This window comes from Mytilus trossulus, chromosome 8 (assembly GCF_036588685.1).
Source record: "Mytilus trossulus isolate FHL-02 chromosome 8, PNRI_Mtr1.1.1.hap1, whole genome shotgun sequence".
Taxonomy (NCBI): Eukaryota; Metazoa; Mollusca; class Bivalvia; order Mytilida; family Mytilidae; genus Mytilus; species Mytilus trossulus.
This window is the reverse complement of record NC_086380.1, coordinates 29448894-29476277: the sequence shown is the minus strand read 5'-3', so window position 1 is coordinate 29476277 and position 27384 is coordinate 29448894. Positions and strand designations below refer to the sequence as shown.

Here is a 27384-nt window from a genome sequence, read left to right as displayed (position 1 = left end):
TCTTGTAAACATTTTTCAAATTACAAAAATATACCACAATTCCATCTATATACATTCACAATGTCCTCTAAATACATATCAATACAAACATAACTGTAATATATTATGCAGAGCTTAACGTTAACTTCGTCTATCAAAGTTACTCGAGCACATCGATTATTATCAAACGTAATCAGGACTTATATATGCCTATAAAACCCCACCCGTACTACCGCCCTCGAAATATTCGTGCAGAAAACAACAGTAACATCAGACCACTTCTGATTTACATACTAGCCAAACTTGTACCACAAGTCTAAAGATAGAAATAGAATAGGGAAATTCCAAATATAACGGAATAGAAATAAATTTCCTGTATCTCGATGAATGTTATGTCCTGGACGTAGACACAGTCATTGTCATCGTCATAATACATCACCTACTTTGCATGATGTCTCTATTAATGACTTGCTGCCATTTATACAAAAGCCGTTAGGTATTCATCACATTCCAACAAAACTTAATTCATTACCCCTTTCAAAACGTCATTCTCTGTTCAATTTATGTTTGAAAACCACTGGTACAAACCCTCATTCAAACCAATACAAACTTACAGTTATCATTTTGGATATTGCAGTTCACTGACTTTTCAAACCAGTTCGCATAGGAACAGATGAAAAAGAGAAAATATATTTTCTTAAACCGTCCTTTGCCAACAAAGGTCTCGATGGCGTCAACTTCGGCAATATCATTCATCATAAGTTAGTTCAGTCGAAAATCTCTCCTTATTTTAATGATCAGTCTGTACCAATAATTTCTTACATCTAACCCAAACCAATTGCAACTAAAATTTGCAATTACAAACACGTTTTGCAGGATCTCAACATTGTCGACTTCAAGTCTAAACATCCTGATTGCACCTGTGCTAGTTCCAAATTCACATATAATCCGGCTGGCCACGTTATTACCGGAGACCACTTACCTGCGAAATTCGTTATCGAAAGGTCCGAAATATCGTGAGCCTAAATCCATCAATTCGAAATACAACTTCAAATTACTGATGGATTCAGTCGAGAACTATGCCAGGCAATAGGCTAAACGCGAGAAAGATGACGTAGGTACTCTTTCCGAATGTATTGAGGCTGTGAGGTTCGAATGAAGAAATTAAATGGGTCTATCAATACCCACGCTACGTCAATTTTTAAAGACTCAAATGTTGCAAAACACTTGTCCTACCTCTATGACAAATATGTTGTCGTCCCCGCAGATACAGCCCCAAACAGCATCGTGTTTGTGTGTAAATATTACATAAACTGCTTGATAAATGAATAAGTTTGGGCAATTCACTTGGAAACGCAAAATATACCCTTACGACACTTATCAAAGAAGAAATCCTTGATAATCATAGGTCTGTTCTATGTTCCTTTGGAATTTCAACCAAAGATGAAGAACTTGATCTTCCATCACTGTATATCTAAACTACATAAGTGTCTTTACAAACAACGGTATATTGCTGGGTAATCCAAGTGCTCCACCAAACCTCTTTCTAAATTATTAACATCTATTTTATTGGCAATCAAAGCCAGACTCCAAAGTTTTTGTGAAACTGCCTATTCTAGAGGTGGCGTGAATCAGATGTGGATACTAAACAATTCCAAAGATCTTTTAGAGTACATACAATCTAAGACTCGCTAATCTTGCAATAGTATTACAACGTTTGACTTTTCTACACTTTACACAAGTATTCCCCATTCCAAACTAAAAGACAAATTAAAAGAGTTGGTATTATTTTGATTGGTGACTATGTTGAACGAATCTATCCCATCTAACTAAAGATAAAGGATACTACAGAAACAGCCAAGTCTGCCTCATATCTTGACTTACATCTAGAAATTGACATTGAGGGTCGGTTAAAAACTAAAGAGATGATTTCAGCTTCCCAATTGTGAACTTTCCATTTATATGTAGTAGCATTCTAGCAGCGCCTGCATACGGAGTATATATCTCCCAATTGATACGTTATTCCCGGGCTTGTGTTCGCTATCATGATTTCCTTGATGATAATATCGGATATGTTCCTTATGTCGTGACTACAATTCCCTTCACTATTCATGCCTTACGATGACCTATAGCTGTTATTTGCTGTGTCATTTGGTCTTTTATGGAGAGTTGTCTCATTTTTAATCATACCACATCTTCTTTTTTATTTAATACAGTATCAAAAACAAACCCGTAATTGCTTTTTAGTATTTAAAAGATAAGTGTTTGTCTAACATGAGTTTTGAAATAACATTGAATAATGTATTGTATCTTAGTGTTGTTTCTTAAATCTTATTGAGGATCATATTATAATTCACTGCATACCTAAAAAAAAACGTGATACTGAATAATAAAGTAGTTTGTATATCCCTTATTTGGTGTAAGATTTCTCTTAGATAAAATGCTTAAATACCAAAGAAGCCAATAGAAACAATGATAGAGATTGTAGACTGATGAAGTAAATACAATAAATAATCTTATCATAGATACCAGGATTAAATTTATTATTTACGCCAGACGCGCGTTTCGTCTATAAAAAACCGGTGACGCTCGAATCCCAAAAAGTTAAAAAGGCCAAATAAAGTACGAAGTTGAAAAGCATTGAGGACCAAAATTCCTAAACGTTTTGCCAAATACAGCGAATGTAATATACTCCTGAGGTAGAAAAGCCTTAGTATTACAAACCATTGTGATCATAATCAAACATTTTGTTATTCATAAATGATATCAATTTGCAACATTACTGTTGCACGATTTGGTATTAAGGTTATCCATGCACATATATATTGTTAAGTATCAACATCATTATCTCGTCTTGATTTGATAACATAATTTGAAGTGTCGAAGATGAGTGATGTATTTACAAACATTTCAAACAATGTAACTAAAACTGCTTCTTCTGTGTTTTTAAATAAGACAGTTTTTAGAACATGATTAGTGAATACTTTTAAAGTTTTATATCTATATGTTTACTAGAGACGAACAGACTTCCAAAAACCTTAATATTACTCGGGATCAAATGTTCGCTTATGTATGTTTCCTTATGATTTGGAAAAAGAAATTGTCGGTTTCCGTGGCTTAAAACAGAGATATCAGATACCTTATGTATCAAAAATAGTGGCATACTGGATTCATTCAAAGAAGGTTGTTCGTTTGCCTTATAACGACCTTTTAACTACGTTGCAACGAATCAAATTGCCACAAAAATGTAAAAACTGTATCTTGCAAAGAGTTTCAATTTTGATTTTAGGATCATGTCCTGTCACCTGAATACCATATTTTAGTGAGTGCTTTATATCCTATACATTAAGGAATTAACCGAATCTTTAAGGTCTGCTCCATATCTTGAACTTTTCCTTTATATTAACTAGTAAGGCAATTTCAAGCTTATATATATATTTAGGAAAATCTGATGATTTATGAGTATCAAGGACTGATTTCGCGTTTCCAAAAGTGTTACGGTCAAAATAACGTATTGGTTGACAGACACGTTTTGTCTTTGTCTATTCTGTTTCTATAGTCTGAGATTTTTAAACACTAGAATAGTCATCTAATCAGTAATTTTGCGGATTATGACATTTTGAGTGTGGATTTGCATATCGGGTTATGTATGCATAGTATGAGACTCTCAGCACTCGATTCATGCCGTGTTGTTTCATGCGATCCCCTCAGGTTTGTTGCATTCATTTGTTTTCTGAATCGTTTGATCAGTTTTAAACATGGTAAATTATTTAAAGTTTGCTTATAACCTCCTAAATTTAAACCATGAATGGTAATCTTAAGGGTTTAAATGGGTGCATAAATTCTTCGGTTTTCCGCCGACCGACAGAAATACCCGGAGCAAAGTGAAGCGACAGTTTGTGTGTTCGGGCTGTGTAAACCTGTAGTCCACTACAGTCAGAATATGGACGTTTGATTCATTGTATCGGGAAGAGAGGTTGCAATAATATCTGAACGTTAAGAACTCAAGAATAAACATTAATAATTACCTTAAGTTTATAACTGGTATTAGAAAATGCTTTCTTCTAAACACAATTATAAAACTTCTCTGACGAGTTAAAAGACAGATACATGTAAACATCGAATGAAAATGAGCTTCCCACCTGTTTTTTTACAACTTTACGGGGAGAAAAAAAATATTTAATAACACATAGTTGACCTTAGTCTGAATCTCATGACAATAATTCATTTAATTCGATTTGATTTCCATAATGAAAAGTGTTTTTGGTAAATTTTTATCAGTTACCATTAAACACCTTTAACATGCGTTATAGCCCCTTTATGTAACAAATCATGTATATCCACGCTACATGTATCCCATAAAATCTAATTTTTCAGGGGTAATGAAATTGTCAAAATACTTTTTGTGATACATTTATTAGAACAAAAACTAAACGAGGTTATTAGATATTTGACATTTGAAAATTGAAATAATGTATAACAAACAAATGCTTTGAAGTGTTAGACATGTGGTATCAGAATATTTTAAGAAATCATTAAATAAATTCCACGAATGATACATTTGATATACACACCAGTAAATATACTTGAAACAATTTGTTAGATACCAAATATACTCATCTATCAAACAAATCATAACGAGAAAAATGTATTTACGATAATTAATATTAATATCATCACATATAATAGTTACTTACAATTGGGAAAAGTGAAATATCAAACTTTCCTATCTAACAAAATCTATAATCAAAATCAAAAGATCAAACACATCAATCAAATAGAAAGCAACTGTCAATAATTTGATTACATTTGTATTTCTGACTTTATGCAGTAAAACAATGCTGCCATTAATTTGATTTTCAAAAATGTTAATATGATTCATGTACATGTACTTAGTCGAACGGATGACTTATTGTAATTTATAAAAATCTGACCTGCCATTTATGTTTTTTTTGTTCATTGTTGAAATATGAAGTATTGATCTAGTGACGATATGTTGATTACTTAAAACAAATTTATAATGATCAATAATGTTAGTTTAAACATAATGTGTCCCTCAATGTTGTGAATTTATTTTCGGACTTAATTTTAACACCTTGACTTTCCAATAACTTCTTTGCTGAGATTCAGGTAGGAAATATTTTGAATCATACATTTTCACTTTAAATACCACACTATTCAAATTGAACAATACACTTATATAATTTGATTCAACCCATAGACTGGTTTCATCCACAAAAAGAATTAATCATTAGAACATTGTAATGTGTTAATGGCAGTTTATTATCAGTTTATTAGTTGTTTAATTTAAGGGAAAAAAAAATGACCATCAAATTGGTAGCAGAAAATATACTTTATCGAAATCTACTAAACACATAATGAGCTAAAATATAAAAACGAAACAAATCATTTTTATAAATGCATTGCAAAACTTAACACGTAATAACACTTAATAACACATAAAAAAATAGATTTAGAAAAATAAATACAATGTAAGTGCCTTGAAGTGTTACAAGATGAAACAAATTTAACAACACACTATATATATAGGTTGATCAGTAATGTAATAACTTTGAACAATTAATTTTACAAGTTAGGTTGTCTCTTCTTCTAGTTATAATCTATCGAACAGCTTCGAATTCTACAGAAAAAAAATGTATTTTAGATTATTATCTCATAACCATTATTATTAGTGTTAGTAATTCTATTCCATTAACCATGTTTACCAGAGTATATCAAACGGTACTCTAAAACAGTCTCTTACATGTAATTTCTAAAGAATTATTTTCTTGTTTTTGACGAAAAGACTAAAATGATAAAGTCTATAACGATAAATGGTGAAATCATGTACAATCCAAGCTTGTTTTGTATAACTATTTACAATTGTTTTTACCAACTTTACTTTATATTTACGTCGTAATGTTTGTCTGCCAAATAGTTAACAATAAAACAGGTGAATATCAGTACAAATGTGGTTGCCATTTTGGAACAGAATTGCATTGCTTAAGGCAGAGGGAGATAAGAAATTTGTCAAAATTGAACGTACGTGACATCAATAAATAAGTAAAATGATATATGAAAAACATTCGCACAAAACGATATGTTTGTACCATCTATTTTGTAACCGATATTTTGTTTCAATAAGAATTTTCGAATAATGTGAAACATATATCATGATATTTCTCATAGAATGTCTCTAGCTGTGATACTTTTAATTATTTGATAAAAGGGGAATTTGAAAAAAAAGTTCACATTTAAAACATTATCAACGTCAAGTTATTGCCATTTTTTAAAAATTGTATATACTTTGATTATGCTTACAATTAAAGCTCACAGTAAAATTAAATCATACGCTTTCGTTTAGTTTTGTTCTCATGTAATGTTGTAATGTGATTTAATTCTGACTGCTTGCTAAACGACTTATACTTGTGGTCTTTCTAATTGTTGTCTCTATGAAATAAAGATAGGAGTGATATCAGAAAGCAAGTAGTTAACAGATAACCAAAATACTAATGAAAATTAAGTATATCTCAACAAAGGGCATATTTTGTTTACAGCTCTATTTTCCCATATCAAACTGAACGTCTAAAGCAAATGTTTTAGAAATTATTGTGTTGATTGTTTACACTTTGCTTGGATTTTTATTGAAGGAATAATAAGTGACCTTGTCATGATTTTCTTATTCATTTGCTGTTTAGAACCATATTGTTTTGATGTTTTAAACGAAAAACCTCTAGATGGTTCTAACGTAACGTTGATTGAAACATGCGATAATTTCAGGTATTGTGCCCATAAATTATACTGAAACATAGTCTTTATTCTAAACGACTAAGTAATGGACATACATATCTTTAAAACGAATTTTGAAACAATAGTCCAGCTACATAAGAAAAAAATGGTTAGGTAGTGTTATTTTTTGTATGCGTGTTTGCTCAAGCACGATCAAGAATATTACAAACCATAGATCTTATCTCCTTCAAATTTTTGTGGTTTATCTTCATAATTTCTTTGATCATCTTCAACATCTTATACATGAAACGTAATAACATTTGTATTAAATTTATGCCACAAAATACCTACAATGTATTATTTTCTTTTTTCGTTTTTATGAAACTTTGTGTTCAGATTTTTTATATCATTTTTGTGAAAATAAAATGAAATAATATGATACTTGAAATGCTGGCCACTATCATATGACGGAACGATGCATTATCTTTGAGTGATCTAAAATATTGTTCGATTTGAGAAAATCTGTATCGGGTTCAACTGAAATATCTGGCTTGTATGTGTTTAAGGTTTTATTAGTTTGGTAATCGCTTGATCAGTCTATCGGTTAAAAGGTCGCATGTTTGACACGATATGTAAAATGTTCGGTTGCGATCTTTTGTTTTCTCCAGTGTATCGGTTAATTTTTTTCGAATGAACAACGGATTTTATCGAGTAACATTGGATACGAAAAACTCAAATGAGTACCGCAAGTATATCAGTTCAATTGAAAAATGTCGAAATTAGTTAAGCTTGGAGCTTGATATAAACATAATTTTCTTATCTTTGTTTCAAATCAAGCTTTACACAAGTAGGACATTCATATTGTCCGTCGTTCCATTGACGTTTACCGACATAGTTTATTGAAAATAGAAACATTGTGTAGTCGTATATCTTAGAAAAAAATATATCAGGAATATTCCAATGCTGGTATGTTCCATTTCGTCCATTAAATTTTTTCTAAACGTTTATAAATAAAATCTAGCAGTTCTCGAAAAAAAATATAGATATATTGAATTAATTTAATCTCTAAACGACCGTAATTAGTATATTCTAATATTTCTGTAAATGATAGAAATTCAAGCAATAGCTAAAATCTCCTGAATAGAAAGATAAAAAAAATCAAAATCAAATAAAGGTATTGTAACAAATCCATAACAAAAGTACATTTTAAACCCAATGTCACGTAGGAGAACTGAAAAAAAAATATAGTCATTTTATAATAAGACTTAAAATCAAGCCATATATTACAATTTCTTCTTTACTTAAAGACAGACCAACTTTGAAACATCTAATAAAATCTAACTATTACCTCGTCATTTCTTTCATACTGGTCCTCAAATTTCCTGTCCATTTGATTTTGAAGTTTCTATGTGGGAGACATAAAAAGTAGAAAAAAATTCATGTTACAGTTATACTCTACTTTTTGTATTTATTATTGTTTAAAATAACCGTAGGAGTACAACTAAACAAATTAGGGATCCATGATACGTGAATTATCACCTAAGTCGGTAGAATCAAATTAATATTTTCTTAAATATATTAAAGTAACATATTATGATATGCCATGTGACTTAAAACATCATTATTTTACTTCTGTAAATTAGTTTTTCTAACAGATGTATGCGGAATATAATATCTGATATACGAGAGGTAAAATACATGTATACCAAGAGATCATTCAAAACTCATAAGTTGAAGATATTTGATAGAACACGAAAATTAGCGAAACGACAAACAAGGGATAAAAGTACTATTATATGAAATTTAAGACAGAACAACCCAAATCCTAACAATAAACAAGGACTGAAATCAGGTTCTCTGGTAGAGTAAACAGTTTCTGGTACATAATTTGCATCGTCATGATTATGCAACTAAATAAATATTTTTTTTTGAAAAATTATCATGTCTTAAGCATTCTTATTGTTCCCTCGTCACTTCTTTTATGCCTGTTTTCAATCTCTCTGTTCAAAACTTCTATCTGATTCTGAAGTTTCAGCAAAGGAGACATAACAAGTGGTATAATGTCTTGTTACATCAATATTAAACTATTTATTGTATTAATTAGTGTGAACACCTCCACCAGGTGGAACAACTGAACAAAAAAGGGTTTCTTGATTAGTTAGTTTGCAGCTTAAGGCGAAGTCTACGTAGTTTACTAATCCACATGATTTGTTTAAATTTCACATAAAGAGTGAACACATTCAAAAACTGTAATTTATAAATGAATAATGAAGATACATGACAATGGCATGGCAAACATCGAAAAACGATTAGAAGCCGAACAAGTGCACACACACTATTTAAGAAAAAAGGTCTTGGCAACACGAAACCAACCAAAACCAATGATCAACATCAGTTACAACGGTAAGGTTTATCGGTTCCTGGTATATAATTGCACCCAAGGCGGTCATCAGGGAGACAGACAGTTCTTATCGTCAACCAACTCGTAATGGCGAAGTAAAATTTTGAAGGACAGACTTTACGACTTGGAACCCTTGGTTCAATTACTTATTTGTAATAAAGTATATGCTAAAGGAAATTTATACTACATGTACTGAGGTAACTTCTATCAAGATATATAAAATTGAGAATGGAAATGGGGAATACTAGTATGTCAAAGAGACAACAACCCGACCAAAGAGCAGACACCAACCGAAGCCCACAAATGGGTTTAAAACGCAGCAAAACAAATCTCGCACACGGAGGTTGTCCTCAGCTGACCTCTTAATAAAATAAATAGTCAGTGAAAATGGACGTGACACTTAACTCCAAAACATATAAAAAACCGAAATTGAAAAATATATAAGATTAATTAAGGCCAGATGCTCTTGGGACAGGCGCAAAAATGTGGCGAGATTAAACATGTTTTGTGAATTCTCAACCTTGAGCCAATATAGCCTAAAAAAACACATGGCAATACGTAAATAAGTAAAACTCAGTTTAAAAGAATTCCGAGTACAATGTCAGAATAGGTAACAAAAATTACTAAGCACAAATGACAATGATACATAACTTAACAAAGGACTACTAGCAGTTACTGACATGCCAGTATCATACCTCAATTAAACTAATTGAAAATGTATGTTTACATCAGTTGAACAGCAAGTACAATCTCTACCGTTAGGGGTAAAGTATAAATACCATCATTAACTATATTTGGAGATTTGGTTAGCTTTTGAGTTGAATGCCGACATTTTTGTGCTTTGTAGAGAATACTAATATAAAATACTGGGTGTGAAATACTTCAAGGTATATGTCTGCATGTTGATTTATATTTATGAATGATGTCCTTGTACAGATGATGAAATTATGTAAATGTTTTCATTATCTAATGTATAATCCATAGCCTGACAAATGAATTAAAAATAATACAAAAACACAATTAAATGTGAAATTTTAAATAATTTTTAAGACTATTCTTAGATACAAATTTCATATGTTGTTATATACACTATGATTACCTTCTTCGGGAACAATGAAAGAAACAATAAAAAGATACGTTATTGTATAGTATCAAATCATATATATGATGTTGCTACATTAGCAATGCACATATTTGGCGCAATTGTTAAACAGTATGAATAGATACAATCAAATAAGGAATAAAGACGACAGCTACTGTTTATGTTTCAAACTAACAATTGAACCGATCAGCATATGGAAATATTTCAAGTAGGCATTATCTGTTTTAGTACGTTCGTTTCATGCTGCTTAATAACACCCAAAGAATTTAATATATAAACCTTAAAAAACGTATTGCAACATTTTCATTGAAAACAATGCAAAATGAAATGACTGTAGAATGTGGATAATTTGGGTTTTACAAAATACTTTTCATCTGTTTATGGTTTAAAAAGGGAATTTGTGTTATTAACTTACATTGCAGGCAAACTAAGGACTAGCTATATATAGAGAAACGCATCATTATAGCTGTACTAAAAAATATTCAAGCGTTGTCTTGTCTTCAATAACGGCATTTTTTTTTAAATACTGTTTACAGCAAACTAAACATCTGATACAGGAATTGTGTGTTAAACTAGCCATTTCAAACAGTTCTGAATGAGTTTAATGCATAAAAAATCTGTATTTATTGGAGAACCAATATTTTTGAAAAAAATGAGTCTTACAAAAATTGCATTTTTTGTGAAAAGGGCGAGTCACTATTTCAATGCAGCTGTAATGTCCTATCCATGCAGCATTATTATTGGATGAAAAGTAAATTAATACAAATTGAATGTTAAACCATAAACGGATTAAAGTATTTGGTAAAACCAAAAGTATAAACTTTTTATATTCATGTCATTTTACAGTGTTTTCCATTTTGAATTTGATCCCGCCATATGATAATTGATTGGCTGATAATTGTTAAACATCGAGTGGCAATAACTGAATGTGTTATGTACTAAGTTGTAAATTACAGGTACATTGTATGTGTATCGACATCAATGACGGTTGCAAAGGCTTTTTTACATCTTTAATATGTTATACGTCATGTCATTCAACATGAAAAAAATCTACTCGAGCTATTTGTGGAATTGTCTATTATATAAAAAAAATTGAATTGTCTATGATATAAAAAAAAGAGTAAAATAACACAAAATTCTGGGGAAAAACTCAAAACAGAGAGTCAATTATCAATTGCAAAATAAAAATATTTAATACATCAAAGGAATAGAAACAACTGCCTAATGCCTAACTAAGTACCACTTCACACCAGTAAAATTCTTAAATAGCCTATATTTATACTCGACTGTTCTAATTTTAACTCGACAAATCTGATTTTGGCTTGATATTACTCGACATTACTCGACCCCTGTCTGAACCATACTTGGCTGTACAAAGTTCTACCCTTATAAAATTGCCATTGAAAATAGTCTGAACAATTACGCTGACAGTATAAAATATGCTTAACCCTTTAGACTTGTACTCGAACAATACTCGACCAGTGTTCAACCTATGTTTCAGCCTAAACCATTGTCGACCTAAACTGTAAACTGTCCACCCAAACCATAAAGAGGTTAATTTTATGTCTGTATTTGATTTATTTTTTACCAAAACAAAGAATCTTTGTATTACATGTATTTTTGATAAACACTAAAAACACGATAGGAAATTTGTAAAACAATTCTTAAAGCGTTCAGTGATTATGTAAAACCACTAGACATTTTCATGAATTATATAAAATCACTTGGATTAAGTGATTATACCGAATATACGGAATCCCTTATAAAAAGGAATTCTACACACTCCCTGATTGTACAAATTCACAATATATATTTATAACATGTGTTTTGCTGCTGATGCCAATATTATTTTTTCTCTCAAATTACAATCCCTTGTTTTCAGTCTGATGTGATTGGTCAGTGCTACATTGTCTATTTTATCATCGATGTCTTTTTTAAATGTAGTTTTTTTTATTGATTTTTATCCTGGTCTATCTTTGTATGTTTAGAACAAATTTCGCGGAGCAATGTTATGCCACATAAAGTTCAATCAGTTATGTACCATTAAATATTAAATACCGTTATTTTATCTTCTTCTGTGATCTCAATTTTCCTATTATAATCACAAAACAAAGTTAAAGCTGTCAGTCGTTCACTTATTCGAAATAGTACAAGCCATACCGATTTCAAAATGAGTCCTATTGGCCGATTTTACGCGTTTTTCCACATACAAAATGTATAACAGTCAGGGGCATTACTTAAACAAGTAACAATTAAAATTACCTATACAAGTAATGTTGAAAACGAGGCTATTTTAAATATTACTTACATAAGTAACTTTTCTGAATATTATTTTTATAGTTGTCCAAAAATACCGATTTCACTTGCTTTAACTAATGTGCACAGTCTTCTGGTTATTTTTCCCGTGAAATATAAAATCTAATTCTTCTGAAACACTAATTAACCTTTTGACGCACTGATCTTTTATACCGACGCTTCTGGGTCAAAGATTGGTCTCTTGGGACTATTAAAATATCATTTTCCTCCAAAATCTTGAAGGTAGACTGATATAAATAGATAGATACTTGTGAATCAAGTAAGATTTGAAGTTTTTTATAATTTGTAACCAAAATCAATTACATATGTTCCTTAGATAAGTGTAAGTACTATTATTTTTCAAAAATGTATAAAATACCTTATTTAAGTAATATTGTTGTCAATTTTTTTTAAAGTAACCCTTTATCTCTTTACACCCCTCAAATCTGACAAATTTATTTTCTGATATAAAATGATGTAAAAATTCATGAAAACTACATTAAGTCTATGTTTTTATTGAAAATTAGATAACTCTATTAAGTAATTTTATTATTTTTAAAAACAAAAATTACTTAAATAAGTAACTTAAAAAAATGACTTGTTTAAGTAACGCTCCTGACTGTAAGGGGTTAATAAACCATTTTAAAATATTAAAAAATTAGTAGAAAATATGCTTTTCAAAATATCATACTTTCTTACAAATTCATTGAGTCCAAAAAATGGCTTACTAACTAATATCGTAAGCCATAACATATTTAAAAACAATCGTACACAACACGTACCTTAAATCTTTAGAAAGAAATTACTGATCTTTTAATGAAAAAAAATCATAATGATGGTTGGAAGCCTACCTTTATGTTAATATAGTTTTACAGTTTAAGATGTTATAAAAAAATATGCTTCATTAAAAAGGAAAATCCCCCCCCTAAAAATAAAAGAAATCCAGGGATATTCAAAACGGAAAGTCTCTAATCTAATTTCAAAATCCAAAGCAAACGAATGGTCAACAACTGTCATATTTCTGACTTGCAATTTGAACAGGCATTTCTTAATTAGAAAGTGGCAAACTAAACCTTGTTTTAAAGCTAGCTAAACCTCTCACTCGTATGACAGTCTCCAAAACATCCATTATATCGATGTGTGATCAAAACAAACAGACATAATAGGTAAATGTCAAAAGTAGTGGCACAGCAGTTAACATTGTGTTATCATACATAGTATAGATAAATTTTATTTTTCATAAACAGAGCTTACTTTTACTGTACAGACATATTAAGAAAACTATAACTGTATTACCCTCTTGATCTCATCGCTGCAATTCTCTCCGCTTCTTCTGTTGATTTTAATTTCAGATCGTTGTCTGCGTTGTACAAAAATACTATGATAAAAAAAAAATCTTTACAATACTTGTTATACGAAGAGGTTTCGATTTTAAGCTTGAGGTTCGTATATTAAATTAGACAAAGGTCTCAGGCGTTTACGGATATTCCTATCATTGAAAGAGTATTTTTAGTAAATGACAATGAGATTACTAACCAAAGAAATATTGGTAACATACAGACTTGAAAAAAACGAATGTCTAAATCAAATGACAACTTCTAAAATAATCCGTTTATATGATAGTTATAGGTTAATAAACCATAAAGTATAATAATCCGTCCAGACATCAACTTATACAAATAATAACCCAACAATTCATAACTATGACATGGAACGATCATTGGAAAGGGAACTGAAAAGATACAGACGTATAACTTTGTGGTTTGAGTAAACAAGTTTATCGTAGGTCAAACTGCTTAAATGTCAGTGAGTGGTTAAAAATCGGACATTCGTTAATAGCTGTCAGTAGCTTTGAATACTCGCAGATCTATTTTTTTAGATGCACAATTACATTGCCATGTCTGGTCTGTGTTTTTGTTCGATGTAATTCTGCTTTGTATCGATCTGAATATTGTTCCTTTATCAAACGTTTTGATAGTATGATCTTATGTTGTGCTATATAACATAAGATTGTTAAGAGGGTTGCGAACACACAAACATGTTATGTGCCAGTCCCAAATTGTTTTCAGTGTTTGTAGATGTTTGTCATCTTTATTTTTCGTTAATTTTATATTTTTTGTCTAAATTATGTCGTATATTTTCTCAATTGGAATGTCATATTTTTCATGTCAGTAGATATAGGAAGATGTGGTGTGAGTGCCAATGAGACAACTCTCCATCCAAATAACAATTTAAAAAGTAAACCATTATAGGTTAAAGTACGGCCTTCAACACGGAGCCTTGGCTCACACCGAACAACAAGCTTTAAAGGGCCCCAAAATTACTAGTGTAAAACCATTCAAACGGGAAAACCAACGGTCTAATCTATATAAACATAGCGAGAAACGAGAAACGAGAAACACGTATATATTACATAAACAAACGACAACTACTGTACATCAGATTCCTGACTTAGGACAGGTGCAAACATTTGCAGCGGGATTAAACGTTTTAATGGATCCAAACCTTCTCCCTTTTTCTGAAACAATTGCATAACATCACAACATAGAAAAACACACGATAAAATATCAATTGGTAGACTTAACTCAATAAAATCCGGTATGAGTTTTCTAATTATCGAAGAAGCTACGATTGTACATAATATGTAAGTAACCTGATGCTGTATCAACCACGAAAAGTTCTCTCTCCTATATCAAAACATAGAGAAGCTTTTGATGTAATAGAAATTAAACCCTTTTTCCATGTGTAACCATGTGTAACCAAAATGTCTTATTCTTAGTGTTTATCATAATGTATCAGATATTTAAAGAATATCTTAATAAAGAAAGAAACAGTGTATTGAAAAAATAAATTGATGGACTTGTGAATCAATGTATTCAAATTCTTACATTTTTGTAATTTTCAATAATTTAACGTAATAAAATTCGAAATAGCCCAATCTGAATTAAAACTTCACATTCTTGAGAGGTTTTTTTGTTGTTTTTTTTGTTTTGCTTAACCGAATTATTGAAGAGCGGTTAACTGATGTTGTCTTATATAACAAGTGTTAATAATATCTAAATAATGTACGTTCTTTCTTTATAAGGTCGGATATGAACATAATCAATAAGACACTTTATCTCATCGCGGATTAATTAGCGCGTTGTAATACGTTGAACACCGTCACGTAGTGACATATGTTTCATAGGGGATCAGGACGTCAAGTCTACTCTTAAAGGAGACCTCATCTATTGATGTTGTTTTATTTCAATGTTTATTTTTGAATAAAACGCAGCAGGAAAATGCCTGCATTGCGATATATTTGTTTTACAGTTCACTACTGACCCCCTTCGAACCATAGAGCAATGGCATTACCCCCTATTGATTTTACTAACCCTCTAGTGGGTCAGTAGCAAACCATACAATTTTTAATTTGTTCTGTTGAACACATTGTTACAGCAGGAAAACATATGATCTTAATAATATCTGCCTTCATTTACATTTTTACCTCGTACAAACATTGGATTTTTCTTCATCTTGTCCCTTTTCCTTGCGTTAGAACTTGAACTATCATGGTGATCTCCATTTTGGATTTTATTCATTCTTCGATCTCTTATTTTTAAGCAACAATACTTGGCACACCAAATAATGCAGTGAACAAGACAAAAAGGTAGCACTAGAAGCTGTAAATGTATCGGGAAAATTGTCTCTATGCTATACTCTTCAAGGAAATCGGTCGTAAGCTGCGCCCAATGAAACTTACATTCATCATTCACTTTCTGATATGTATCACTGAAATGATATGTTCAATATCAACACTTTGCTATATACACATGGTTCACAACAAGTTGTTAACATACATGTATTGCATATGGCAAAAGAGGTATATAAATCAGTTATTTGATAAAACTGTAAGTTAAGTTGAAAGTGTGTGTAAAATTAGTTCAGTGACCGCTGAGATAAAACAAAACTGTCCAATTTATTTTCAAAAACAAATATCATACACAGAGACCCTATATATAAGCATAAACTGTTGGCAATCTTACCTGTAGATTGCTATGAGCAGATTCAATAGTATAATTACTGCAATCAATCCATAGAGGGCTTTTAGATATGGTGTATAGTTTTCTCCCAATTCCACAGGACACCTTGGCTGATCACCACTAGTGTAAACATGGTAAAGGGGTTTATCATCCCTACATTGTTTTCTTTCTGAAATGAATACATATAATTGAAATCATTGTCACTGTTTCTTGTTGTACAGGCAGAAAAAGCAAATGTATCCCGATTTCTTTGAATATATTGAATTACTGAATTTAATAAGAATTCATTGGGTAAACGATGTTCTGGAAGCATTCTGTATAAGTACATGTGCTTTTGAAATTATATTAAGGTATGAAATATTTTATTAATTCACAACATTTCATTGTCTGAAGTGTGTCAAATTGCAAGTATAGAAATAAACTAGTAAACGATTTATATGAAAATTATTTGTTAACACTCTATGCGATACAAAATACCTCTGAGAATTTTTTGTATCCTTTTATGCATATAAAAGGTGGAAAGAAACCAAGGCTAAGCTTCACATACATTTTAAAGCATACCTTAATTAATTTATAAACAAACTTCAAAATAGAACATATATCAAATTTCTTTTCTGACAATAAACATTTAATATATACCTCTATAGTATTGTGTTTACATATCTCAATTGGTACGATACGCAAGTGCATCTTTATACACTACGCCTCTGTGATTATTTGGATATGCATGTGTCATGAATACTATACTTCAACAGAATGATGGGTAAAAACTACATAATTTTACGTAATATTAGAAAGTGGTAAAAATTCTTAAAAGGTTATCATTATCCCTATGGGTCAGAAAGTACCGTGCCACATAAGCAGTCCTAAACGGATGGCTGATATATGACTTTAAAGTCCGCCTTATGACGGAAACAATATTTGGTCGCCCTTATTTTCGTTTTCCTCCCAAATAATTCAAACTGAATAGTCATAAGCGAGGATGACACATGCGACTAGGTATGGTTTCCTAAGGACATAGACGATATAATTGCGAAAGGAAGAGAAGCAACACACAAAATGAGATCATCTCCTTTAAACGTTCAGCTATATCTATATATTATAATGACAGCTTAAGTGAACTATGACCCTACAAGGTATAGTTTCTTTAGAGAAAGTTGTAAAAAATAGCGTCGACAGTTATCAATGGAGTTTCAATGATGGAAATAGATTAAATGGCAAAGTACCTTTCAAGAGATGAGACCAAGAGAGGGACGAAAGATACAAGTGGGACAGTCAAATTCATTTATCGAAAATAAAATGACAACGCAATGGGTAAAAATGAAAAGGACAAAGAAACTATAGTAAACAAGATACAACATAGACAATTTCAGAATAAGTACCACGAACCCCACCAAAATCTAGAGGTGATCTCAGGTGTTTGTTTCGGAAGGGTACAGTTGATTATGAACACACGTGCATTACCATCTAAATCATTTTCTCCAAAAAGTATCCAAAAACCATGTTGCATAATTTTTTCTATCTCTTCCCAACTAAACTTAGAGTATGGGTAATTCAAGGAATGAAATGAGACGTTGTAGCTCGTCATGATAACTGTTAGAATAATCAAAAAGACAAATGTGTCCTTGAACTGAAAAGAGAAAGGTTATCAATGTTATCAAGTAATATTTACACTAGTATTGTAACAATTTGGAATAATATCCAGTTATCATTTAGTCTGTATTGTATAATTATTTTTTTTATATATATATTGTGCCACTGACTTTGACTTACACTAAATAATGAATTTTTTTAACATTGAAAAGCAAACCCGTTTAAATCTTTATACATATATATATATTTATAATGTCTGAATAACAGCCAAAGATAAACCTTACGGGTTGATGGATCATATAATTTTGATACATTACACATTATAATATAATATAGAATAAGCAAGTCAAAATTGTCTACTGGGTCCGAAAAACACTGGATATTGCTATGCAGCTCCTGATGTGGTATACCTTTTTCCAGTATCGATGTGGCATGTATATCAATTCGAAAAACACATGAATGCTCATCGAATTTACTACACCTGCAAATACTATCTTTACGTAAGTTCATTCAAGATCACATGGGCATGCCCAAGCTGATCTAAAAAAAACATACCATCACTATCATAGACACAACAAATGTGATCAATGACCGACAGACTAGTTTTAGAAAGTTTTTGGATAATAAAATTAAGGAAATGTTCGCCAGATGACATTTATGAACAAACATGGAATGAGTCCCTAGTTTTATGTGAGTGAAGCAACATATGCAATACTGTTATTTATATTCTTAGGCGAAATAAACACAAATATTCCTTATTGATAAAATTTGGTGCATAACTTTGGTTAAAAAGTGTTTGATGTACAATTGGTTTCGGTAAATGATAGCGATTACATACATTTCTTTCGGAATATGGAATAAAACAATTACTGTCTTTTGTTTCGGTGAATATGGGGTTCAACTGATTTTTTAAAAACTGATATTCACTTCGGCTGTTGGCTACAGAGAATATCAGTTTTTCAAAAGTCAATATAACTACATGTTTAACTCATTAAAAGATTGCTAATTTTAGTTTCATATTGCAAAAATGCTTCTTTCTTCAATATGTTGAGTATTTCTTACCATTTTTTGAATTATAACAAGTTTTGGTCCAAGATATTCAGATATACTAAACATGTTTAATATACGAATGCTGAGTAGAATGAATGTTAAGACTAATAATAAATTGGACGGGTCTCGATCATCTTCAAGTATTTGACTCATTCCATTTGCGTACACAATCATCACTGCCCAATCTAGAAGATTCCACATATTACATATATATCTTTTTAATCTTTTTCTTCTAGCTGAAACAAATGCCTTTCAAAACAAAAGGTTGAAATAAAATAGAATCATAAATCTATGTTTAAATGAATATTATATAGTTAACATGAAAATATCTATGCCCCAACTATCAACATTTAAGTTGCAATTTAAAAAAGTGGTGTACGTTTCACCAAATTCTTTGAAGGAACAATGAGCAGAGCCAGGAACATTAACAAACGGCCATGTATAGGTGATTATTGAAACTTCAATTATTTAAGTTTGCTTTAAGTTAATCTAATGGGCATGTAAAATGCTTAAAAGTGTAATACGAAAAAATATACATCTGCTTCATATGTATTAATAAACAACTTAGCTTTAAAAAGGAATAGGTTTTAACATAAGTTTTGATTGAAACATTATGACAGTTTAACGTATGATCGAATCAAATTTTCACTACATTGCATGATCAACTATTTTCAGATATTTAGGGCCAATCTAGTGAGATAGCGAACCAACTCCTTTGAAAAACAAATTTTAATAAACAACTAAACATTGTTTATAACATTTTAATCTTCGTTTCATCTAAGGAAATGTATATTTCACCAACAGAAGAAATTATATGCACATTCAGTTGTAAGAGATAAATAGCTTGATGATTATACACAAGGATAAAAGTGCATCTGAAAGAGGATGTTAGGCGACACTGATTATCAGCTCAGACACTGATGTAGTAGTTTCGGTAGTGTCTCCATCAAACTTATTGGTTTTACAATTCCTGTCTATTTAACCTATTAGCAAGTTAAAAAAGTCTGGATCTCATGATGATCTACACCATCAAGCGAAATAATGCAAAAGAGTCTTTTTTGTGTAAAAAAAAACACACGGAGTGGTTATGAGTACGGCTAGCCGAACGAGTAGTGTTAGGGCTGTTTTACCTGCCATTGTCATGCACATGTTGTTTTATGTTCGTACGAAAGTGAGTGTAATATTATTTTCAGCAGCACCAAGGGGTCGCATGTAGTCTGATCACTGATTTTCAATTTTGTGATAATGACTCAAGACGGCAATATCAATATTGGGGATAAGTTTTCCAGTTTTCAGAACTAGACAATGGAATACGATAGTGTGACTATCACAGAATGATATAAGTATATAGAAATTGAAATTACTAGTAAAAAGGGAAATAAAAGATCATTAGTCGGAGAAATATAGTTTTACCAAATTTTTCGACTCGCTATAGCGATACAAATGATTGAAAGATTATAGAAGCAAGTGTCATTGAAAAAGTCCCAAGTTGGGGGAATTTCACGGCCTTTGACAATGGGCTAAAGGTGGAGGGGGTGTACAAAAAGTGGGGATATGAAATATAGGGGATAATAAAGTTGGGATCAGGGGGAAACATTATAAATAAATCTCCTACCTCTCACTCACCATATGAATATCTTTGTGTTTAGGGTGTCTATAATTATGTTCGTCAGCTTCAAAAATAGTAATTGTGTTACTTTTTCAAACAGACCAAATTTAATACGTCAACTTAACTTGCATGAGTCAATTACGACACAAGTTTGTTATACAAGTAGTTTCTTCTCTCCCCTGATAATGTGAAGCCATAGATGAAGAAATACATAAAGAATATATTCCAAAAAAAAGTCTAATTATACGTTGTCCACATTGACTATATGTTGGACTCAGATCGGATCCAATCTCTTATCGACGTCAGTTCCTAAAATCAACGTCCGAATCTGAAGTCACGGTCTCAAATGATTGTCCAATATCTTATCGTCTAATCGACGTCCAACGTGACGTAACACATACTAATATCAACGTCCGTTCGATGAGGAGAATGTTATCAAGATTTCTAATTTCCTTGATACATTTATTTTTTAAAGTTTATTTATATCAATAAAATCTTCATCGTTGTTTGTGTGTGAAGGGAAATATACGTTTTTCTTATATTTCTATCAAAACAAAAGAACAGAGCTAAAAATAGCAATAAGAAAATCATCAACATCATATTGATATATTAACATGTACATACATATGTATATATAATTTGAATGCTATGTTGAAGACTTTTATTATGACGTAAGATTTGGATATCGATTTCAGGAACAAACGTCGCATATATATGAAGAAAACAACAATTTCGATTACAAGATTGAGGCTCAACAACTTAGTATGGCAGAACTTTGCTTTTTAATGTCTATAAATAGATATAAGAATGTGTGGTATGAGTTCCAATGAGAAACTCACAATATGTAAAAGTAAACCATTAAAGGTCAATGTGCTGTCTTCAACACAGAACCTTGGCTCAAACCGTAAAGCAAGCTATTTAAAAGGCCCCAAAATTTACTAGTGTAAATCATTCAGACGAGAAAATAAGAGGTAAAATCCATCTAAAAACGAGAAACGAGAAACACTTATCAATCACATCACCAAATGACAAATACTGAACATTAGAGTTTTGATTTAGGACAGTGGCAAACAATTAGAGCGAATTTTACACGTTTAAATAGGTGCCAACCTTCATCCTTAGTGTAACATCAAAACTTGAAAATATACACAAGATATACTTTGTGACCCCCTGGTGCTACTGAAGATAATATTACAAGCACACAAATAGTAATATGCGCTTTGTATTGACCGCACAACTAGTCCAGGTTCTATTCGTCAGGCCAGCCGGAAAAATATCAACTTCCATAAAAAACTGCATTCTGGTCAATAACTTACTCTATGCAATTATCATTTGTTATGTCACGGTCGTGTTTTTCATACATAACGGATTTATGAATGACATGTATATGCTCGTCACCAATAACTAATCCAAAACAAAGTGTTGGTATCTCAACTAGATAGAGACATGTCTTCGTTTTTTTCTACTTAAATAGGCGGCTTATATGTCAATCTACCGATTGTGGCATATTTTCAATTGTGACATTTTGTCCAATACGGATGTATATGGTGGTTAATCTTGCGTTAAAAGAGATGATTAACATGTCGACACACACCACGGTCGCGATCCTTTTGGATTTTTGTGTTTTTAATTTAGAGTTGTATCTTCCAAATTATTTAAAGATTTTTTAACAGCAGAAAACAGTTGCTGCTTAAAAAAAATAAATTATATCAATTTTTCCTCATCTATTTTCCCACAGATGTAGGCAAAAAAATTGCCAGAATTATATATGTCTATCCTGTCTTTCATCAACATTTCCCGATGTTCACGCTGTTGTTTAAAATTATTATATATTTTACCCAACAGCAGTGATGCAAAACGACTTTTTTTAACGGCAAAATTATATTAATATATTTCTGAAAGGATAAATCATTAGGATAAAGCATTAAATCTCAGATCAGTTAGTGTATGATCGATTATTCTCAATAATAAGACACCACACATCTGTAATATACATAAGGCAAATAACGCGATTGTGGCCATTCCTTTAAACACAGAGAGCCTATATTGACTTTTTAGTCCTAAAAAGACGTAACATTGGAAAGAAACTATTAAATATAACTGTTGCGGACAACATGAGTTTTTGGACCATACGCGTATGGTCATGACCATATGGGTATATACTCATATGGTCCGACCATACGCGTATGGTTGGGGTAATTAACACTCTGTTACACTCTGTTACAGTTTACTTTTTGAACTTATTATCTATTCATATAGTATGACAGTTCATTAAAAAGACGCTATCATATAGATGATTTCCTTATTATAATATAATAAAAATTAGCTAAATAAGAAATAGAAGTTTCACATAGTTAATTTTATTTCATTTACTATGCGAAAACTATGATAAACATATTTTATAGCGATGGTCATAACCGATGGTCATAACCGACTTTAGAAAAAAATCAAAAAAAAAAACTGTTACAAAAGATTTGAAGGCACAGGAAAGTAACATAGTTTATTTCATTTGCCTTGTGAATATGGTGTATTGCAGTCATGTTACGATATTTGATATCTATAGCTTTTTTTAAAACACCGTAGACATTTCGGAATGACCCAAGACCTCGTTATCACTGTACGCAGCTACAAAAAGGCTAGCTTTCACTCGCAAATAAAATGTGTAAATGAAAAGATCGTGCACAACCAAGACTCGCAAATAGATAAAAAAGCTACGATATCGTGCGGTAGTAAATGTTACCCCAAGCCTACATACAAATATGTTATTAGAGATGAAAACTAACTATGCCATTAATGTTTAATTTTTAAGGAGTATTTGAATTATAAAACTAATAAACTGTCATGTAAGTAAACGATCATTGTTTTTTTAGATAAAGTTTTTGTATTATTGAAACTTTTAAATGTAACTTAAAAATACCTATATGGTAAAAATACTCATATGGTCCAGCCCGTTAATAACCAAACGAGTATTATACTCATAGTGTCCGACCATACGTGTACGGTCGGACCATACGCGTATGGTCTAACCATATGAGTATACGCATATGGTCATGGTCATACGCGTGTGGTCCAAATACTCATATGGTCCGCAACATAACCATAATTCCTCCAACTGTTTATTAGATAGTAGAAAAAACGTAACAACTATTTATTGATACCTGCTTAATTTCATTTAGCCATAAACTGATCATCCATCCAGCTATTGCAACGTGTGTGAAATAAATGTTTTCAACTTTTGCATAGTCAAACAGCAACATGTATGCATATACCAGCAGAAAAGTCAAGTATCCAAACTAGAATATCAACATAATATATTAAATAAAAACTCAAACTGATAAATGCCATTTTTTAATTAAATGTACGTATAATTCTTGATTTAATGAGTTAGTATATTGTTTATAGGTTTAGCGCTATAAGACCAGGTTCAATCCACCATTTTCTACATTTGAAAATGCCTGTACCAAGTCAGGAATATAAGAGTTGTCCATTCGTTTGATGTGTTTTATTATTTGATTTTGCCTTTTGATTAAGGACTTTCCATTTTACATTTTGCTAGGAGTTCAGTATTTTTGTGATTTTACTATTTTCTTTACTTAGTAAGTTGTTGTCACTTTATTCATCAATATGTTCTAGATTTTTGAAAATAATCAACTATAGTAACTGTTACTTTCGCGATTGTTTTTCTTTTATTTAAAATTCATAAATTGAGATCATAAGGTATGCAAAATTCATATATGCACGTTTTATATTTCTCGGATGATTTGTAGCTGAAACAATATTTCTGTATATCATGAAACATGTCTATATTTAACTGAAACAAATGTTTCTTACCATCTGTATGAATGCTTTCATAAATGGGAGATTGTATTTCTGGTATAACCTATAACAAACAAACTGTTATATTTAATAAATTTCCTTATTTGAGCATCCACCTTTTGAACTAGTCAGTTTAACACAGTTTGTTAGGAAAATACCTTTAAGTTAACTGCTTAACACTACACAGCGAACAGAGATATGTTTAACTACAATAGGTCAAAAAGGACAATTTCATTTGATAGCATACATGTTGTATATTGCGTATACATGTATAGTGCTTGACAACTTAACTGAGTTGTTCATAGTTTAAAGTGACAAGTGAAAATTGAAATAAAATGAAACAGCGAATTGTGATTATTGCTGTATATCAATTGCATATGTATTGTTTATAGCATTAACATTGCACTAGTAAATTTTCATTTCGGCAATTTATGACAATTCAATGATGCTCATAGTAAAAATGTTTTATTATCCAACTCCTAGCAAATTATTGACTAACTGATAAAACCAATAAAACAAAACAGAACCTTACATATAGACAAACCAAGACCTTAAAATACATCATCTTTTAAATCTTTCAATTTATGAAGTTCTTTTGCTAACAGCGAGATATATAGTACATACCATTTGAGAGGAGGTGCTGTTGTGTTCATCATCAATACTGGCATAACAAGTAAGTGTATAAGAGCTAACAGGATAAACAATACAACCTATTCAAAGATGATTAACTATAATACATGTTTATTTGTTTGCATAATATACAAATATATATGTGTTCCAAATTTTAAGAAATATGAAGAATCATTCTAGGATGTACTTTTTGTCAGGATTAGGAATTTGTGTACAATGTTCGGACTTCTAGGGTTTTTACATGTAACTATACGGTTTAGGTTAAAAATTGTTTGCCCCATGCCACTAATTTTTTCTTTCATATAAAACTTCAATAGCTCATAAAAAAAATCATATCCAAAATTTAAGCAGATTCTATTTTTTTTTCTGACGATTTGAGACCCAAACGATGCCAATGCTCAATGTAAGGTAAAAGTTCAAGTTAGCCGTCTCCCGCCATTAGATAAAATCATAAAAAAAATCTTCAAAAATAGTTCCATTACCTAACTATATTTTAAGCTAATTTTGTTCCCTACGAAATGCTCTTCTGGCTTATTGTATCAATTCTTAATTCAAGAATTTTTAAAACCCTTTACTGGATTATGTTTATCACTAGCATTGCAAAAAAATGTGATTTAGGGCTTTGAAAAAAAATGTATGCAGCGTCCTTTTATGGTTTTTGCACCAAATCTGCTATTCGATATGGTAAAAAATCTTATAGAAATGAGAAGATAGTTTTCAAAGGTACCAGGATTACAATTAAATACGCCAGACAGTCAAAGTTCAATTCAGGGATTGAGAGGAAGAAAATAATCGTATCTGCCTTTCCCTTGTTACGGTTTGTTCATATGTGATAGTTAAAGACAAGCATTTTCGAATAAAATGAAAGTCATTCTTCAAAAAAATATTTCGGCACAACAAAAGGCTTTGTCAGTGTTATTTGGCTCTTAAAAAATTGAAATGCAACTCGAAAATATTTAGTGCTCATGTACACTGGCACATATTTTGCAACTTTGCTTCTGAACGTATACAAAAAAAATCAATACTGAACAAATTACATGCATTAGTGGATGCGTTCTTCTATAGCCATAACTTTCCAAATATATAGATTTGGGTTTAATCTTATATATATACACATTGGAAAGCTGATACATGCACACACATACACATACAAATTATAGGCCCAAATTTGAAAGACTTCATCGGAAACCGAAAAATACTTTCTATTACGCCGAACAAAGTTCATATTTCTTCCGATGACCTATGAACTGAACATATTAATGAAACTAATGGAGGTCGTCACCGTTCGCTCTTCAACAATGATAAAACCCCGTATCATTTAATCGGCTATAATGTCAACGACATGAAATTCTTAAACACTTAAAACAAGAAAACTAACCGACTCATTCATGACAAAACAATTTACGAAAAACAAATATGATACATGTGAACTATTGACACCGAAGACCGATAAACTGAACATATTAAAACAAAACAAATATAGTTTGTAGTTAAAAAAAGGCGTAGACACTGTTTTTCAAAAGAAGTCCACGTTAAGATGACGAATTCATTAGGGAGAATTTTGAAAAGTATTAGGCCCCATTAATTAGATATGACCAATTCTACCTGCTAAGTAAAAAGGAAAAAGCTTAATAAAAAAATTCATTTACAAAAGAGGGGATTTTATTTGTATCATAAAAACTTAGATAAATATAAAGAAGGACCAATTAATACTGGTAATTTATGATGGTTCTGTAGCAGATTGTAGGTCAGTTTTGTCTGTTATCACTAAATCAATCGATATATTGTTGAAATTATATATCCCGTTCGACAAAATTTGTGTATACATTTTTTTAAATATCAGTGCATTGGTGAATTTCATCTTTTTCAATATTGACAAATGATCTTGTGTGATAAGCACGAGATCACAGGAAAAAGCAATGAGGGTTTTTTTCTGATGATTTTGACTTTTAATTCGTATATTCAACAATGTATGTTAAATTTATATTCATATCTGCATACTCTGCTTAAATTTTACTTTGGTAGAAGATTTTAAATTGAGAGTTAAAGCGGACAAAGCGTAGGGAATACTAAAACACTCAACCGTACAGCAAAAAAAGCTCAAGGCCAACAATGGTTCTCAATAAAGCGAGAAAATTCCGCACCTAGAAACTGGCTT

The 27384-nt window shown here is 31.1% G+C and overlaps 1 protein-coding gene across 1 annotated transcript; it reads right to left on the bottom strand.

The window, feature by feature from the left end:
- Window positions 1-4419: 4419 nt before the first annotated feature.
- LOC134681811 (uncharacterized) lies at window positions 4420-16674 on the bottom strand. The gene is made up of 7 exons (XM_063541450.1): window positions 16532-16674; window positions 15994-16277; window positions 13803-13884; window positions 12270-12303; window positions 8057-8113; window positions 6939-7004; window positions 4420-5620 (listed from the first exon to the last, which is right to left on the bottom strand). The coding sequence occupies exons 2-7, from the start codon at window positions 16085-16087 to the stop codon at window positions 5594-5596; spliced, it is 360 nt and encodes a 119-aa protein (XP_063397520.1). The 5' UTR covers window positions 16088-16277; window positions 16532-16674; the 3' UTR covers window positions 4420-5593.
- Between the last annotated feature and the right edge of the window lie 10710 nt (window positions 16675-27384).